This window comes from Eleutherodactylus coqui, chromosome 13 (assembly GCF_035609145.1).
Source record: "Eleutherodactylus coqui strain aEleCoq1 chromosome 13, aEleCoq1.hap1, whole genome shotgun sequence".
Classification (NCBI taxonomy): domain Eukaryota; kingdom Metazoa; phylum Chordata; class Amphibia; order Anura; family Eleutherodactylidae; genus Eleutherodactylus; species Eleutherodactylus coqui.
In genome coordinates, this window is record NC_089849.1 from 42,267,678 (window position 1) to 42,284,938 (window position 17,261).

Consider the following 17,261-nt stretch of genomic DNA (forward strand, 5'->3'; position numbering starts at 1 on the left):
ACTGAGCTAGAGGCACCCGTCTAAGCTGCATGTCAGAGTCTGCTACATATGTCAGCAGCCACGACAGGTTATAGAATTTATCCTGACCTCCAGGAAAAGACACCGGGGCAATTTTCTTTTTTAAAAGGTGTTGTCCAGTAGTAAATCACTGATGGTCCATCCTCAGGGAAGGTCATCAATACCGTATCATCTAGAGTCCATTGCCAGGAAATTCGGCCAATCAGCTGTTTTCTAGGTCAATGCAGCCAAGAACAGAGCGGATTTTCGCAGGAAGCACACAGCTCCGCTCTTGGCTGCAGTGGCCAAGTTTGGAATTACAGGCCAATCTCCAAATGAAGTGAATAAGAAGTTTGCCTGCATTACCACTGCAGTGAAAATGGAAGTTTCTCCTTCCTGCAGTAATCAGATTAGTGCATTGGCCCAGTGAAAAGCTGATCTGTGGGAGTCCAGATGGCAGACCTTTACCGATCGATTATTAATGTTCTATCTTGAGAAAAAACCATCAATGGTTTGTAAAAGGACCCTGCTAAAGTTATGGGCTGATAGGAGAGAGGGTACCGAGTCCAGAGGTGTAATTTTTAGAATCATCTGCTTCCCAGTTTTACCCCAAAGCCACCACTCGGTGCACACAGCAGATTCCTTGAATGCGCATACATGAGTACTGCGTGTGCATGATCAAGGAGTCAACTACACGCACTGAATAACAGCTTTACAGTCACACCCCTGGACTCTGTTCCCTCTTCCATTACCCCACAATCACATTAATTTCAATGGGAACCTGACCTGTTAAATACCAAGCTAGGCTACTGCAGTGGGAACTGAGCTGTCTGCTTCTTCCCAAAATCAGCTCAGTGCACTAGTGGAGCAAACAGCCGATTGCAACGGTTCCCGGGCGAACAACTGAACATCCCCTTTAAACTAGTGCACAGGAAAAGTTGTGCTGCTGACCATTGGAACCATTGTATAGCTTCTCTGGAAAGGAGTATAAGAGGTGTACAATGTACATCATTTATCATTACAGTGAACAGTACAGGATCGTAACAGTAAATGCACTTAGTAACCATGTAAAACACAGGATTTCCTTTTAGCCATTTGTGTTTATTCATCTAGGCCCTTAACACAGCTTTTTAAAAAAAAAGAAAAAAAAAAAAAAAGATTCACGGTGTCAACTGCTTTTTTTTTTTTTAAGAAATAAAAAGGGATCGGGGTGTAATAAAAAAAAAAAAAAAGTAGAATATGTCACAGTGGCCTTCTTAGCCCTAGGAGAAAGCTTAGGGAAAAAAAGTATAGATTTAAAGAAACTCAATAGGGCATAACAATAGTAATATCTGTCCACTGCCAATCCATTTTCTTAGATTTCCCTAAAGTCAGGAGATTCTCTGTCAAATTTGAGGTATAAAAACAAAAAGGCGCCGATTAGAGAAAAGTGAGAAGTTGTAATCCAGCAGTTTATGACAACAAAAAAAGGACATAAAATAAAAAACACCTTTTTACACAGCCAGCTGCATTCATGTGGCTTCTCTCTAGTTACAGCTTCCTGAGCGATGCCACTTACCACTTGAACCGCCATAAGGGTCTAATATGCATCAGGAGCCCTTTACTTAAAACACATTACTTGTGTTACACAACCTGCCCTTATAACCATCTTAAAACATGGATACTTGCCATTTCTGATGAACCGTCACAAAAAAACGAATAAGGGATGAACAAACTAAGTAAAAAGATCGAAGTGTCCAACACATTGGTGGAGCAGCAATGGACCGTTCTCAAGTCAGTACCACTTTTCTCACAATCCCCTTTTTTTTTGCAATCCCAACTAAAATTTCAAGGCTCTGTGGGTATAGAACTGCAGCTGTTACAATCAGCCACATTGTATCTGTCACCCTATTGGGAAGCAGATCGGAAGGATGGAGGTTTCACGGCAATGTCATTGGATATCAATAAGGGACTCCTCGCCCCCGTCCTCCTCTTGGAGGCGCTCGGGTTGGTGCTCTGTATGCCTTGCTAAAAGCCTGAGAAGGGGCCGCCCAAGCCTGGTTTGTTCCTGCTGCAGTCCCTGACCCCGACTCACTGTAATTAGAGGTTTTGGCTTCTTGGTAAAGGTGAGAACTGTTACTGCTCGCCTCTGTCTGTCCAGTTGGAGGCACTGTGCCGGAGTGCATTCCTAGAGGGACCCTTGTAAACCTGAGGTCTTGATCCCCTGGGAATTGCAGAGATCCTGTTCCCTGGTAACCACTTGTTTCCCCCAGTTGTGCTGGGAATGTCCTGCTTTTAGCTACTGACTGAGGGGATCGTTCCCCAAGCAGCTGCCCTGAGTCTCTGTCGTCTGACCCTACATTATATACATCCTCTGGGCCCTCAGAGCTGTAAGTCCTGGAGGATAGTTTTCGGGAAAAGTCTGAAGGTAGTCTGTGAGTGTCTCTAACCCCCTTCACAGGGTCTGGCTCCGCTTCCGAGTGAGTGAAAAGTTGCATGACGGCAGTTGTGACCACTGGATTTGCATTTGCAGCATCTCCTTCCAGAATAGGCGGTGGTGGCGGAGGGGGACCTGGAGGCTCAGGTGGTCTTTTTTCTGGTGGCAGGATACGAGGGTGGGAAGCTGGGGAAAGGTTACTTCCTTTGACACCGTCTTTAAAAATGCATATAGATAACAGGAAGAAGAAAAAAAAAAAAAAAACAGACACATTTACACATGGAACTACACTGCTGGCAGGTACAAGAAAGAACAACATTATAGAGTAATAGTAAACGGCAAGTGCAAAGATATCTGCAGGAGGGCAGTAATATATAGTGAGACATGACCCTTACCTGTTTGAGTACCAATAATCCAGTAACGGAGGATGAATCTACACCTGGGGTCTGCAAGCTGGGGGTAACAGCATGCACTGGGGTGCCGCAGCTTGCAGAACCCCTGATCTACGCTAAATAGTGGTGCAGAGTCCTTTCAGTATTAGAGTCCTAAAGAGTAGTAATTGCAAGTGAATGAAGAAAGTCAGCAACAAATACAATACATCGCCTCCCCACACGAACAGCAGCAGTGTCACCTTGTCATGTAGCTGCCTCGTCCAAGAGATCTGGTGCTGTATTTGAATAGAAACAGGAAAGCTATCTTTTCTCCTTAGGGAGAGCACCTAGAAGGTGGGTGAGTGAGGAGACCCATAAGGCCATTCATGCTGCTCTGGGTAATATTCAAATAAGGGAGATGGAAAAATTCCATCTCCCTTCTTTGTATAGAAACAGATTTTCTATAATCTGTCTAGAATTTGGTAAAAGGGGGTTTCTGGGCATTTATTACTGGTGACTAGCCTTTAGGATAGGTCATCAATGGTTGATAGTCAGGACTCTGCTGCTTGGGATCCCCACCGATTATCTAATCCTCTGGCCCACTGTCTGTGCAGCAGAGATAGACATCCGCAAGGGTCGGAACTGGAAGTGTAATAGAAGGCATCGCTCCCACTGAATTCATTGGGAGTGATGCCTTCTATTACACTTCCGTCACTGACGTCAATGGGGATGTGTCAAGCTAAACTGCACAGACAGTAGGCTGGAGGATCAGATGATCGGTGGGGATCTCGAGGGGTGGACTCCCACTGACCAAATAACATAAGGATAGGTCATCAAAATTACATGCCTGGAAAACACCTTTACGAGTCGGTTTACTCTACCGTGGCTTGATAGAAAGAATAGTGCTGCATAATAATGTTGGACGATTTGGCAGAACCCAAACAACCTGATTATTCATTACGATAGATCATGGTTTACTCAGTAAACAAAAGTCACAGTGCAAATGTGTACAAAGTCTGAGACATGCACAAAACGCCTAGAATAGTTTTATACGCTCTGAAAAATTAAAGTAGACCTGTCTGTCCTCATGTCTGCGGGGCGACTGCATAGCTTTGTAGCCGCGGCTGCGCTGACTCAAACAAGGTCTTTCTTGGTTCATATTATATTCCTGTTTATTTGTACTGGCTCTTTTTAGATTTGGCTCCAACTGCTGTAAATGTGTCAAGTGGGTGGTCTCTCTGCTCACTGCCAATCAAGACCCACTTAACACATTCAGAGCAACGGGAACCAAACGTGGAAGGTATAAAAACATTGTTGGACCTTGGCTACAAAGCTATGCAGCTGACCCCCCTGACATAAGCACGACAGGTTCTCTTTAAAACAACACTGCCATCCTACAATATTCATTCTGTATTAGATGACTTTTTTCTAACTGGTTATTCCGAACTAATCTTAGTGAAATGCTTTCAATGTTTTTGTGCTAATGACTAGAACTTTAAAACAAAAAAAAAGTGACCTCCTGACACGTCATAAATACATTGGACGATAACGTGATCTCCGACTGCCGCTTAATACAAGATTGCAGCGGATCTCTGAAGAGTCAATTACTACTTCAAGGATTTCATTTACTGTAAATATTGACTGTAAGCAAAGTGACTAATCTAATTTAAAGGAGATGTCCCGCGCCGAAACGGTTTTTTTTTTAAACCCCCCCCCTTGTTCGGCGCGAGACAACCCCGATGCAGGGGTTAAAAAAACCACCCGCACAGCGCTTACCTGAATCCCGGCGGTCCGGCGTCTTCATACTCACCTGCTGAAGATGGCCGCCGGGATCCTCTATCTTCATGGACCGCAGGGCTTCTGTGCGGTCCATTGCCGATTCCAGCCTCCTGATTGGCTGGAATCGGCACGTGACGGGGCGGAGCTACACGGAGCTACACGGAGCCCCATAGAGAAGAGGAGAAGACCCGGACTGCGCAAGCGCGGCTAATTTGGCCATCGGAGGGCGAAAATTAGTCGGCACCATGGAGACGAGGACGCCAGCAACGGAGCAGGTAAGTATAAAACTTTTTATAACTTCTGTATGGCTCATAATTAATGCACAATGTACATTACAAAGTGCATTATTATGGCCATACAGAAGTGTATAGACCCACTTGCTGCCTCGGGACATCTCCTTTAAAAACACACACAAAAAAAAAACACCCCAAGAAAACAGGTCTCATTGCCCAGAGCCACCAACCACAGTGCAACTTTCATTCTTTCAGAGCAGTCAAAGAGATAAGAGTTAAGCTCTGATTGTTTGCTATGGGCAGCAAGGCCATGTTTTCTGTCTGAGCTCAGACCTCCACTGAGGTGATCTTCTGGCACGTCTCCAAGACTTTTCAGAAGATCCCATTTGCCGTCTACGTTCCTAACTACTACGTCTGATCACTGGCCTCAGCGGTAACAGTGCAAAGGCCAGAGTGAACCTGCAGTGATCGCGAACTTAGCATGTGATCAGCAGCTCCAGGGACGGACGGACAGACAGACAGAGGACCTTAAAACGGCCAAATATATAGACTACTTTATTATTTTAAAACGTTGTAAGGGCTTGGCAAAGATTTTTTTACTAGACAACCCGTTAGCTACTCTCTGTGATGCAGCACACCCTTTAACACTCTGTACCACCGGTACTATTAACACTCCACTGTCCACGAGCCAAAAGAATAAAAGACAGGGTTGGAAAGGTTAAAAGTCTAGTTAAAGGAATCCGGTCATGTCCTATGGGCACCCTAAATCTAAGTTTATGGTCTCCTATGACAGGCGCTTTAGAATCCATGGGTGTGCTTTTCATACTTACCCGGATTCCCCATTCCTTCGCTGTTAGCCAAGGAAGTCGCCACTCCATGCACGGAGCGGTATCTTCTCTACTTTCAGTATGCGATGCTATATCCTAGCAATAAGCCATCAGTTCTAATGGTGGAATAGCATGTCTGGGCTATGTTCACAAATGGCACATATGTTGTGTATTTTCTGCAATGGATTTGCATGCCAGAAATATCATCTACATGTTATAGACTAGAGATGAGCGAGTATACTCAGTAAAGGCAATTGCTCGAGTGAGCATTGCCTTTATCGAGTATCTCCCCGCTCGAGACGGAAGGTTCGGGTGCCGGCGTGGGGGAGCGGTGAGTAGCGGCTGTCAGCAGGAGGGAGCATACCTGCAGCATACCAAATTATTTATGATGCATTTTCACAATGGATTTCACGCTTTTCAAACGAGTAAGCAAAATGTGGCAGATCCAAATGTGGCATTCACATGTAGCAGATTAGCGGAGGATTTTCCGCAACAGAAAAACAAACAAAAATAAAAACAAACAACTACAGTGAAAATTTGTATTGAAATCCATGATCAATGCTCAGAAAAATTTGCATATGCTACATGTGTATTTTGTGGGGAATTTCAACCTCCTCACTGAAAAACGTGAAATCGAGATTGAAAATCCACAACATAAATGGGCATGCTGAGGATTTCAAATCCGCACCACACATCAACTTATGTTGTAAGTGTTTCCTGCTGTACATAGCGGAGACTTGTTAAATCTCATACACTTGGCTACTACTATAATATGCCACGGCTTTGCCACACACAAATCCATTAAGGAAAATCCTCAGCGTATCCGCCCTTTGTGGCTACACCCCAATACAGACAATGTTGGTCATATCAATAGGCTCTCGTTCACGCAGCACACCTGAGGTTTAGTTACCTGTGAAGTTTTACAATTTACCAAGCACAAATCTAGAACTACATCCACACTACACACACTGTAGCCATGTAATGTATCTTGTGCTTGGGCTCTTAATGTGCAAATGCCATTTTAACAAAACACTAATATGAAAGTTGGATGGAGATGCAAGCAGGACATGCGTTTAGTTTTATGGGACATGGATGCGCAAAGACTCCTTAAGAAACTGAGTTAGACCGTTATAAATCTTGAAGACCCTGCAGGTCTCATGCGGAAAATGACTATACATTAGAATATACATGCATACAAAACGGTCACAACACCTGCTCATTAAATCACAGCACGCAATCACAAAAAGGTAAGCCTGATTTGGCGAATTTTCCGCAGCAGAAGAATCTACACCGTTCAACGCAAAAATACAGCAGATTTCACTCCTGCAATTGAACCACAGTGAAATCGGCTATATAGTCACCCCAAACGGGGCAGAATTGCTGCGGATTTCTCCACTACAGCAAATCTGCCACGTGGGAACAAACCCCTGGGGCAAAGCAAATTAGTGGTGTGGATTTCAACTCTTCAAATGAGGGGGTGAATTCCATACCAAAATCTATGTTGAAATACGCATTAGATGGTGTGAATTTTGAGCTACAGATTTGTGGTATACACTTCCTAGCAAATTCCACCCCGTGGGAATATAGCCTAAATTTGCCATACTGGTAGGGTAAGTAATCCTAGTACATAATAGTCACATATATAAGGGGAGGGTTTTTTTCCTCTTTATTAAGCTGCCTGTCCTAGGGCGTTGTGGTATCCTGCGGCAGAGCAGGATATCCGCAATTTGCCGCCCACGAAGGGGAGAAGCACAAGGATTCTCCACTCGTGGACAGGGGAGAAGCACTATGGGGAGTGTTCACTGCGTTTCCCGCGGGGAACGCAATTCAAACCCACCCATGGACCTACACCCTAAGAGTTTGTTTAGATTAGTGCTAAAACGTTGTTTGCTGCTGCATTATGGGTGCGGAGAAAAATGCACTCGAATGGACCTCACAGACTATAATGGTATCCATTCAGTTTCTGGGCAACTAACATTTTACAGGACGACATAGCACTGCATGTAGCGCTATTTTGTCCTTTTGTAATGGAAATCAGCGTCAGATGTTCACATCTTCGTGTCGGGGGTTCCATTTGGGACAAGTCCTTAGACACGTATGACATAACAGGGTACACCAACCTGTACAAACGTCATAATTAGAAATCCTCCCTCCAAACGGTTACTACTTTTATCCTATTACTCAAGTGTCTATATTCAAATTCCATCTTCCTCTACAGCCTCCTTGTGTTTTAAAAGGAGTTATCTTTAGACATCCCCTTTTTATATGCCCTATTTGGCCTAAAGCACAGACCCTCTATAGTAGTTAGTATGGAAAGCAAAAAAATGTGGCTCTCATTCTGACAGACTCACAAGCACGTTAATGGCCAGGGTAGGATACTATATATTTCTCTACAGTGGCTAACGCATCAGAGACTTGTAATCAGCTGCAACTTCCTCTAGGAAAACCCACTGTTTATTGGAGACTAACGACCCATTTACATGCAAAGACAATCTTTCAAAGGACTGAAAGATTGATAGTTTTAGCAAATCATTTTGCATAAAGTACTAATAGGCACTAATGCCCATTAGCACTTTATCAGCTTCATTTGCTTGCAAATGAGCCTCCAGGAGCTGCTTGCTGAACTCAGCAGGGGATCTGAGCTTTGCCATCAGCTCATTTGTTCTCGCACGGGCTGATGGCATGAATACAATGTAATCAGCCGCACCCGTGGAGAACACAGCGTGCGGTCTGTGTGATCGATTCTGGGTAAAGGATGGATTTTAAGCTCGCCATAAAATCATTCAGCCGAAGAGTTAACGATGGGAGCATTTACATGATTATTGCTCATTTCTGATCGTTTTAACTAATTTTGAGTGAATTGTTGCTTGTAAATGGGTCTTTAGAGGATCACTACAGTGATCATCTTAATGGGCCTTTCCAACGGCCTTTACAGTCATTTAAACGACTGCACGAGCGCAGATGTCCCTGCTAAGGTCATCAGCGCTCATGCAGAGCGTTTAGACTGAAAGACATCGCTGGTATGTCGCTCAGTTCTTCACCTTTTAGGTGAAGCGGGAAGCGTTTACATGCAATGAGAAGCCAGCAATCGAGCTAAAGTTTTTTCACTGACTAAAAGTCAGGGATAAACAACAACAAATATTTAGTGAGCAATATTTTTAAGACATTTAAACTGAACGATCATCATTCAAACTCATCTGTTTGAATTTTGAGCAATAATCGTTATGTGTAAATGGGCCATAACACCCTTTAACACGGGCCTATTCCTGTCAGTTTTAATGAGTGCCGAACAATAATATAACATGTCGATCTGGAGACGAAAAATGGTTACTATAAACATTTATCTGCACACAGCTTTCATTCATCAACTGCACATCCCGCTTACACAGTGAGATGTCCAGCTGAGAAGTGAGAATTTTTATGCCAGCATGAAAGATCCAATCAGCCAATGAACAGATATGCCCATTCGTTGACTAACTGAGGGCATACTCACATTGCCTGATGATTGGGCAAACACGCGTTCTTACTAATGTTCATGCCCCATCATTGGCCTGTGCTCAAATGACCCATTTTAAAATTAAATTGCATTTGCATAAGTGAATAATAATAAAGTGCATACTGTGCAAGTCGAGAGTGACCTCCAGTAAAAGCATGAGAAAAGAAAAGGGGATAAGAGGTAAGTTAATGTTACTTGTGTGAGTGAAGAAGAAAAAAAAATGATGAAATGGTGCACTACATGTTAAGAAGCAATGTTAGGCTCTCTTATTTCACTATACACATGCCATCTAAAGTTCAAGTCTTTCCAAAGATGCAATAAATGGTGCAAATAAAAAGATTAAAGAGAAGTGTTTGAATTTTACAGTTTATTATAAACCAAAATACATGAGTGTGAGGTCTCTGGATGCTCCACTCAATACTCTAGAAAGCCAGCCTCTCCCTGTTGCATAGAAAACTACAGAGTGCAAAGATGGAGGTTTTACACCAGGTTTTTTTACAACCTCCTCATTTATTAAAAAGGGCCCTGTCATGCCTACTTGTCTGAAATGCAGTGTGGATAAGATGGGTGACTCAGGGTGAGCAGAATTTACCTGCGTCATCCTCCTCCAACACCGCGCTTTCCTCCTCTTCTTCCTCTGGTCTTAACCGTACACTTGGATTTACACCGCTCTGTTCTCCATTGCTTTCCCCAGGGGCTTCCACTGCCTCCTGAGGTTTCATGAACTGGCTCAAGAGGACAGCTAGAACATTCTGCACATCTCCCTGAGTTGCCAGCCCTTCCATTTCAGCTTGCTCTTGGGCTGGATTTTCTTTCTGGGGTTCCACCGTCTCAGCTGATGCAGCAGTGTTAGTCAATGCAGTGATTGACTGGTTCAGAGCCTCCAGCTGCTGCTGCATGTCTGGATTGGCCTGAACATTCAGGAGCTGGGATATCTGGGCAACACTGAGGTCTGTTTGACTTTGGAGAAGATTCAGCAGAATAGCTAGTTCACTCGGGTTTAGATGCTGCGAGATATCTGCCAAAACAGCTAGAAACAAAAAAAGAAGAAAAGATGATGACAATATCTTATACATCCTGCAGTTGTTTATAGCTGCCCTGGCCTTTTAAATTGCATGTGGGCAATTAGGTGTACAAACTATATACATAATCTAGTATTGTGTGTAAATCAGAAGATCCTTTTATACAACCGTGCCTGGAGCGACTTTACGTATGTGCACTCACCCGAGTCCGTTGTACCGGTCTCAGCCTTTGCAGGTTCAGGAGGTGCAGGGCTATTGTTTTTGATAGGGTCTGCTACAGGAGCAGTCACACTTTCCTTTCGTGGAGCCTTAATTGCAGGAGGCTCCTCTACAACAATGCCACTCTGCCGCTGTCGCCTACGCTTCTTACTCCAAAGCTCATGGCAATCCTGCCAATGGGGAAGGCTGCAGGTAGAGAGTTTAAGAAAAAAAAAAATACAAATAAATTATATTTCAACCAGCAAACATGGTTATTTGCATTAAACATTGAATATTTGCAATTCATGGCATGTTACGATTTTTTAAACCATATAATGGCCTTATAGTGGATTTCAATATTTAAATTTTACTTTCAAATTATTTCTGATGCAATCAACCCTGCTCTCAGATAATGGTTAATCTGCGTACATGTGAGCAGAGAACCTATGTAGCAACTATTGACTACCAACCACTCCTATATAGATGTCACATACACAATGGATAGTTTGTTATAGATAAGGGGAGAGCTTTAAAGGCTCCATTGAGTAAAGGTCCGTTTACACGCAATGATTATCGCTCAAAATGTGTTCAAACGATGGCAAAATGAGTGATAATCGTTGCTTGTAAATGCGGCCATCGTTCACTTTTCGTCTGAACGATGAAGGTGAGCTCATCGTTCAGCCGGAGAGAGATAACAGGAACCACAGTCTGTGTTCTCAGCGGGTGCTGGAGATTATAGTGTATTCTGCCAACAGCCCATGCAAGAGCAATGCAGCTGTGTGCAGCTCAGCTCACATGCCCTTTACACACAAACGAAGGAGATAAAGTATTAATGGACAGGGACGTCCGAAAAGAAGATTAAAAATGGTAGAAATGCACTTTTTTGGTCATTCTGTCTCCAAAAAGAATGCAATAACAAATGAACAAAAAGTCGTTTGCATTCTAAAATGGTACTAAACGCAAACTACTAGACGGCCCACAAGAAATGAGCCCTTGCACAACTATGTGGATGGAAAAACAAAGTTATTGTGCGCACAAGATGGCGGCAGAAAATAATCTTTAAAAAAATTAAATGTCTTTGAAAAAAAAGTAAAAGTCGTACAGCAAAAAAACAATACAAGTTTGGTATCGCAGTAATCGTACTGATCCATAGTACAAAGTTATCAGGTCATTTTTGTGTGCTGTAGAAACAAGACGCACCAAAAGATAGCGGAATTTCGTTTTGTTTTTCATTTTACTCCATTTAGAAGTAAGTTTTTCAGTACATTATATGGTAGATTAAATAGCACCATTGAAAAATACAACTCGTCCCGCAAAAAACAAGCCTTCACACAGCAACGTTGATGGATGAATAAAAGGAGTTAGAATTTTTTTAAAACAAAAAAAATTAAAATGGTCACTAATGGGTTAAATAACTCAAAAAAGAGATATGCTAGCTATTACAGTATTCAGTTTTACCCGTGTAATCAGCGGGTTTTAATTTTACAGAAACATATCAATTACTTTGTTACAAAAAAATGTTTAAAAATTTGTTGCGCAGTGTTATTGCTCAAAATTCATACAGACATCCGAAAGGGAGCGATAATTGTTACATGCAAACGCAGGCAGTTGTGCACTTTTCGTTTACTTCTCGTTTAGGACTGTTTTTTAGCATGCATTAAAATTGTCATCAGTTCAAAATTCACTGCATTTGAATGGAAATCCTGCAGTAATTTAAGCAGCTTGATGACTTGAGGTAAACAATGTGATTCATTGTGTCGTTTTGTGTATGCAAGACATACACAAGCAGTACATTCTTTACTCACGCCAGGAGAAGACAATGGAATCCTGCTGGCCAAATAATCCCTAGCATAAACACACACCTACCTGAGCAAACAACTAATTCTCCTTCTACTAAAATTTGCTTTAGCTAATGAGGGAAAAAGACGATTTAAAGCCATTAAATTTTATACAAAAAAAACCCCACAACTGATCAATTTCTTCAGTCATTCGTCCATTTACACGATAATCATTGTGTGTAAATGGGGCTTAACAGCTCACATTCAGGAGTCTGAATCATAATTTGCTGTTGAGGAGATTGAAACAGCTCTCTCAAAGGAGGAAAGAGTCCTGGACCTGATGGCTTCACGGCTCAGTTCTTTAAAACTTATAACTTACTGCTTCTCCCTTTAATAAACAAGTAGTATTTAACAGCATTTCACCTTTCTGTGCCCTTCCTAGGCAGGTGCTGGAGGCTCATGTGGTGCTACCTAAGCCAAACCAAGATGTCACTTTATGTAACCACTATCTGTCTATTTCACTAGCTGCAACATTAAAATATAATTCTAAATGACTTGCTAATCGAATGAAGCAGATAATCCCAGCAGTGGTGCACAAAGATCCAGTGGGCTTGGTTCCCGGAAACAAGAGAAAAAACCCTCCATGCATGATCTCATTAATCTCTTACGTTAAGCCACACTTCTGCAGGTAGAATTAGGCTCCAGATTTCTTGATCAGATTACGGTTCGTTATTCCTCTCCAACAACTAGAGTGGGAGAGGTGTTACTTGTCTCACTGGCTGGATATTCTTACTGTGGAACACTTGGCAATAGCCTTACGCAATAATCCAAATATTAGGGCTATCAGTGCTGGGCAGATTCACCACAAATTGGCCCTATACACAGATGACCTGCTTATGTATAGCTCATCCCAACAAGTCTCTGCACCCCATTATATTGGAATTCAACCGATTTAGTTGGCTTAGCAATTTTTAAGGCAACTTAGCTAGGACGGAAGCTTTAAATATCAGACTGCCCCCAACAGAGGGCATTTTTCTTTCAGATGGATAATCAGTGGCCCTATATGGTACCGCATTGTTTCTTGGTATGAGATAGATTGGTAACAGGATTCAAGATCTCTTCCACACCAGGTCCCTTAAGACCGGTATTTTATCACCAAGCATTCAGGCCTAGAATGGAGTCATTTATTTTTTTGATTTCGGAAAAGTCAATCACCACCCGACTCGTCCATATATTGGCGAATGGACAGCTTCCGCCTTTCTTCTCACTTCAAAATCATTTCCAGGTATTATTGCTTAACAGATATTCACCACATTCATCTAAAAGTTGCTGAGGGGTGTTAATTGATCAAGGGTGTATGTTACTCCATATCTGGTGGGGGTGTCCAAACATCCTGACTTTCTGGGGGTGCATTCTAGCCATCTATAAATCCTGCTCTGATTAACAAGTTCAGAGCTCCCCTATCCCTGCTCCCAGGCCCAAATCAAAAAGGACATCTTGAGACACATTCTAGCTGCTGCCTGAAAAGTAATATCACAACACTGGTGGTCTCTGGTGCTGCAGTTATGCCTACATTGAGATCCTGGCAGACTTTCATGGACTCTGCTGAGTGTCAGGGATTGATCACCTTTCAATTACCGCAGAACAGATCTCTAGTGCTTTATTTACACGGCAGACTCTCACCACCTCCTTTCTTCACATTATATCCCTGTAACCATTCCCTTCTCCCGACCCCCCCTCCTTCCTCTTTTTTCCTTCTCACTTATCTTTATTTCTTTGGTTCCTGATACCAGTTTGTTATTGTTAGTTGGTTTGGACTGGAAGATATGATTGAATTGATGGAGAATATCCCATCTTGCCTTTATTTAGAAATAAAAATACAATCTCTTCTCTATGATGGGATCTCAGGCCTCCAGCGAGTTTTGTTTCATTATTCTATATAACAGTACTGCAAGGTGTTCATGCTATTATGCATAGAAGACCTGTTCACAATGGCATACTCATACTATAACCATTGTTAAAAATACAACACAAGATCAGAGAAGAGCAAATGCAAAATATAGATATTCCCACGAAGCTTACTCAGGTGGTGGCATCTTGTGGACATCCACATCCTTTAGAAAGTCACTTAGAAGAGCCTGCTCTGCAGTGCAACGCTTATTAGGGTCCAGGGTCAGCATATGGTCCAGCAGATCCAGTGCAGGGGTGGGGATGCTAATCATCATGATTTTAAAAAAAAGGAATCAGAAGTCAATACCAGGAGAACATAAAAGGTTGGTTACATTATTTAAGACTTTTCAAGCTTTGAAGGGAATCGTGTTGCAACTATAATCCCCCTAAACTGAGATTATGGGCCTATAGGAGGTGTGATTTTATGCTCTCCTGCCTTCCCTGTTCTCCGCCTGCAAAACAGCCACTTGGGGTATGCAGTGGGACTCCTTGATACTCCCATGTGTGCGCGCTCAAGAAGTCCGCTGCATGCACAGAGTGGTGGCTTTGCGGTAAAACAAGGAGGCAGAGGATTATTTTAAAAAATCCCAACTCTGAACTCAGCACCCCCCTCTCCTACGAATGTATCATTTTAGTTTATGGGGCTTATAGACGCTGACAAGTTCCCTTTAAAGGGGTTGTTCTGTTGTAAACCAGTGATGGCGAATCCTTTGGATAAAACAATACATTGAAATGGGTTAAGCCTCCTGGGACTCCCACAGATCAGCTGTTCCTCAGGCCAATGCACTCTTGTACTAAGCCAATTTCTGCAGGGAGCTTCGTTCCTGCAGAAGTGGCCATACGTGATAATAAAGGGAAGATTCTCATTCACTTAAGTTGGAACTTGGCCTGTAATACTAAGCAGAGCCACTGCAGTCGGAATGGAGCAGCTTGCCTCTAGCAGAAATGAGCTCTGTGCATAAGCATATCTGATCGGCAGAGGTCCAGACAGACACCCGCCAATCTACTATTAATAAACTATTCTGGGGATAGGCATTAAGTGGTAGAGGTTTACAACTGGACAACCCCTTTAAACTATTGATGAGCTTTTCTCGGTGAAGCGAATGGAAACCGTGCCTGCAATACCAATCTAGTGCTGCTGCAGAGAGTATGGGGCTGTGCGATTCCAGGCACATATCAAATTAGTGAGGGCCTCAGTCGACAAAACTCTGCTGATCAAATATTGATGGCGAACACTGAAGATATGTTATCAATAGTTTAAAGCTGAAACATCCCTTTAAAGTGAAGATGTAATTACATTTAACATTTAAGCTTTAATTATTCAATATGATTCAACTGGAAGTATCCCCATGTGGGTAAAAAGACCAAGTCACAGTGACATCTAAATTTTGTTGGATTGCACAAATGCATAACATATTAAAGGGGTGTTCCATTTAGCTACAGAAATGTCAGGTTTTCACCCATCTACTAGCTAACCAAGTACAGAACCCAGCTATCTCTGGCAGTCCCATTGACACTGAATGAAGCTGCATGCCCTCCATTCATTGCTGTGGGAGAATAAACCAGGAAGTGGAGAAGGAAGGAAGGAAGGAAGGAAGGAAGGAAGGAAGGAAGGAAGGAAGGAAGGAAGGAAGGAAGGAAGGAAGGAAGGAAGGAAGGAAGGAAGGAAGGAAGGAAGGAAGGAAGGAAGGAAGGAAGGAAGGAAGGAAGGAAGGAAGGAAGGAAGGAAGGAAGGAAGGAAGGAAGGAAGGAAGGAAGGAAGGAAGGACGGACGGACGGGAATTCCATTCCTGGGATCAGTCAACATCCCAATGGTCAGAACCCCTTGATATAACCGTTTTCACTCATCTAGTGGATGGTTGAAAACCTCAAATTTCTTGAATTAACCAGAATACCCATTTAATTATTTTTCTTAAGACTCACAAGGAGAACTCCTCTCGTAACCGTCGTCTATACTGTTTCTTGGGTTTCATGGTGTTAAAATACGGCAACTTGATGACATCTGGCCAAACTGCTGGACAAGGACTTCCACAGAGACGACTGACAGAAGAAAAGATACAATTCTTTTATTAAATTTACTGTACATTGACTTTTCATTTGAAGGAAAAATGTCATACGTTATGGTTCTAATACTATATCTGTGTCCACAAACTGAAGGCTCACTTTTATATATCTGTTGAGACATGATCAGATGATGTAATTGGAGGGGGTTCTTTGAACTGAAACCCCCACCAATGACTAGGAATAGTAGCATGTGTTGGAAAGATTTGGGACAAGGAAAATGGCATTGTGCATAAAAAGAATGCAGGCTCCTTCAAATAAGCCATTTTTTTTTGTTTCCTAACTCACATACCCCCAATCAATTTCTCAATGAAATCTCAGATACGGTGTTAAAAAAATAGTTTTGAGCAGATAGAACTCAGCCATGGATTTAACAGCAAGACCATAGTAAAGTCTTCATGAGTTACAGGACGCTCTAAAGTCCCATTTAGATAACGATTATCGCTCAAAAGCCGTCTTTTGAGCGATAATCGTTGTAACTGCACGGACCGTGTAGTTTTCGTTTAGCAGTCACTGATCGTTGTCTTTCAGCGTGCTAAAAGACAATGATGAGCCTTATCAGAAGTTCACAGCGGGATACAGCCGATAATATTGTTTCAGCTGTATCCCGCTCCCTGAACACAAGAGGGGAGTATGAAGAACACAGGGGTCCAGCTGTATTCTTCATACTCCGCACAGAGCGCACAGCTGTATACCAGCTGAGTGCTCCATGAACAGCCGGGGTATGAAGAACAGAGCGGTCCAGCTGTGTTCTGCATCCCCCGCTCGGAGCACTCAACTGTATAACAGCCGGGTGCTCCGAGCAGAAAACAGCCGGATGTAGAAGACAAGCAGCCCCACTTGTCTTCTGCATCACCCGCTCGGAGCGCAAGATGAGCGCTCAACGTTTGAGCGATCACCTTGCCCTGTAAATGCACACAATGATTATCGCTCAAAAGACATCTTTTGAGCGATAATCGTTGTGTCTAAACCAGGCCTTACCCTTTGCAATACAAAAAAACTGAGATATATAGAGCACGACAGAGCCAAAAGGCCACATTTATGGTGGAAGTCTATAACCAGCCTTAGACTTCATTGGATAATTTCTGATATTTACAAACTGACTAGTGTGTACACACACACACACACCACAC

The 17,261-nt window shown here is 42.8% G+C and overlaps 1 protein-coding gene across 1 annotated transcript in view; it reads right to left on the minus strand.

Moving 5' to 3' along the window:
• Positions 1 to 1,430: 1,430 nt before the first annotated feature.
• CDK12 (cyclin dependent kinase 12) overlaps positions 1,431 to 17,261 on the minus strand; it is a 39,252-nt gene continuing 23,421 nt past the window's right edge. Inside the window, exons 10-14 of the mRNA XM_066587191.1 lie at positions 15,991 to 16,107; positions 14,200 to 14,331; positions 10,344 to 10,546; positions 9,712 to 10,149; positions 1,431 to 2,629 (exon numbers count right to left, since the gene is read on the minus strand). Of these exons, the coding sequence (XP_066443288.1) occupies positions 1,938 to 2,629; positions 9,712 to 10,149; positions 10,344 to 10,546; positions 14,200 to 14,331; positions 15,991 to 16,107 (1,582 nt within the window). The 3' untranslated portion in view covers positions 1,431 to 1,937. The remainder of the gene's footprint in view (positions 2,630 to 9,711; positions 10,150 to 10,343; positions 10,547 to 14,199; positions 14,332 to 15,990; positions 16,108 to 17,261) is intronic.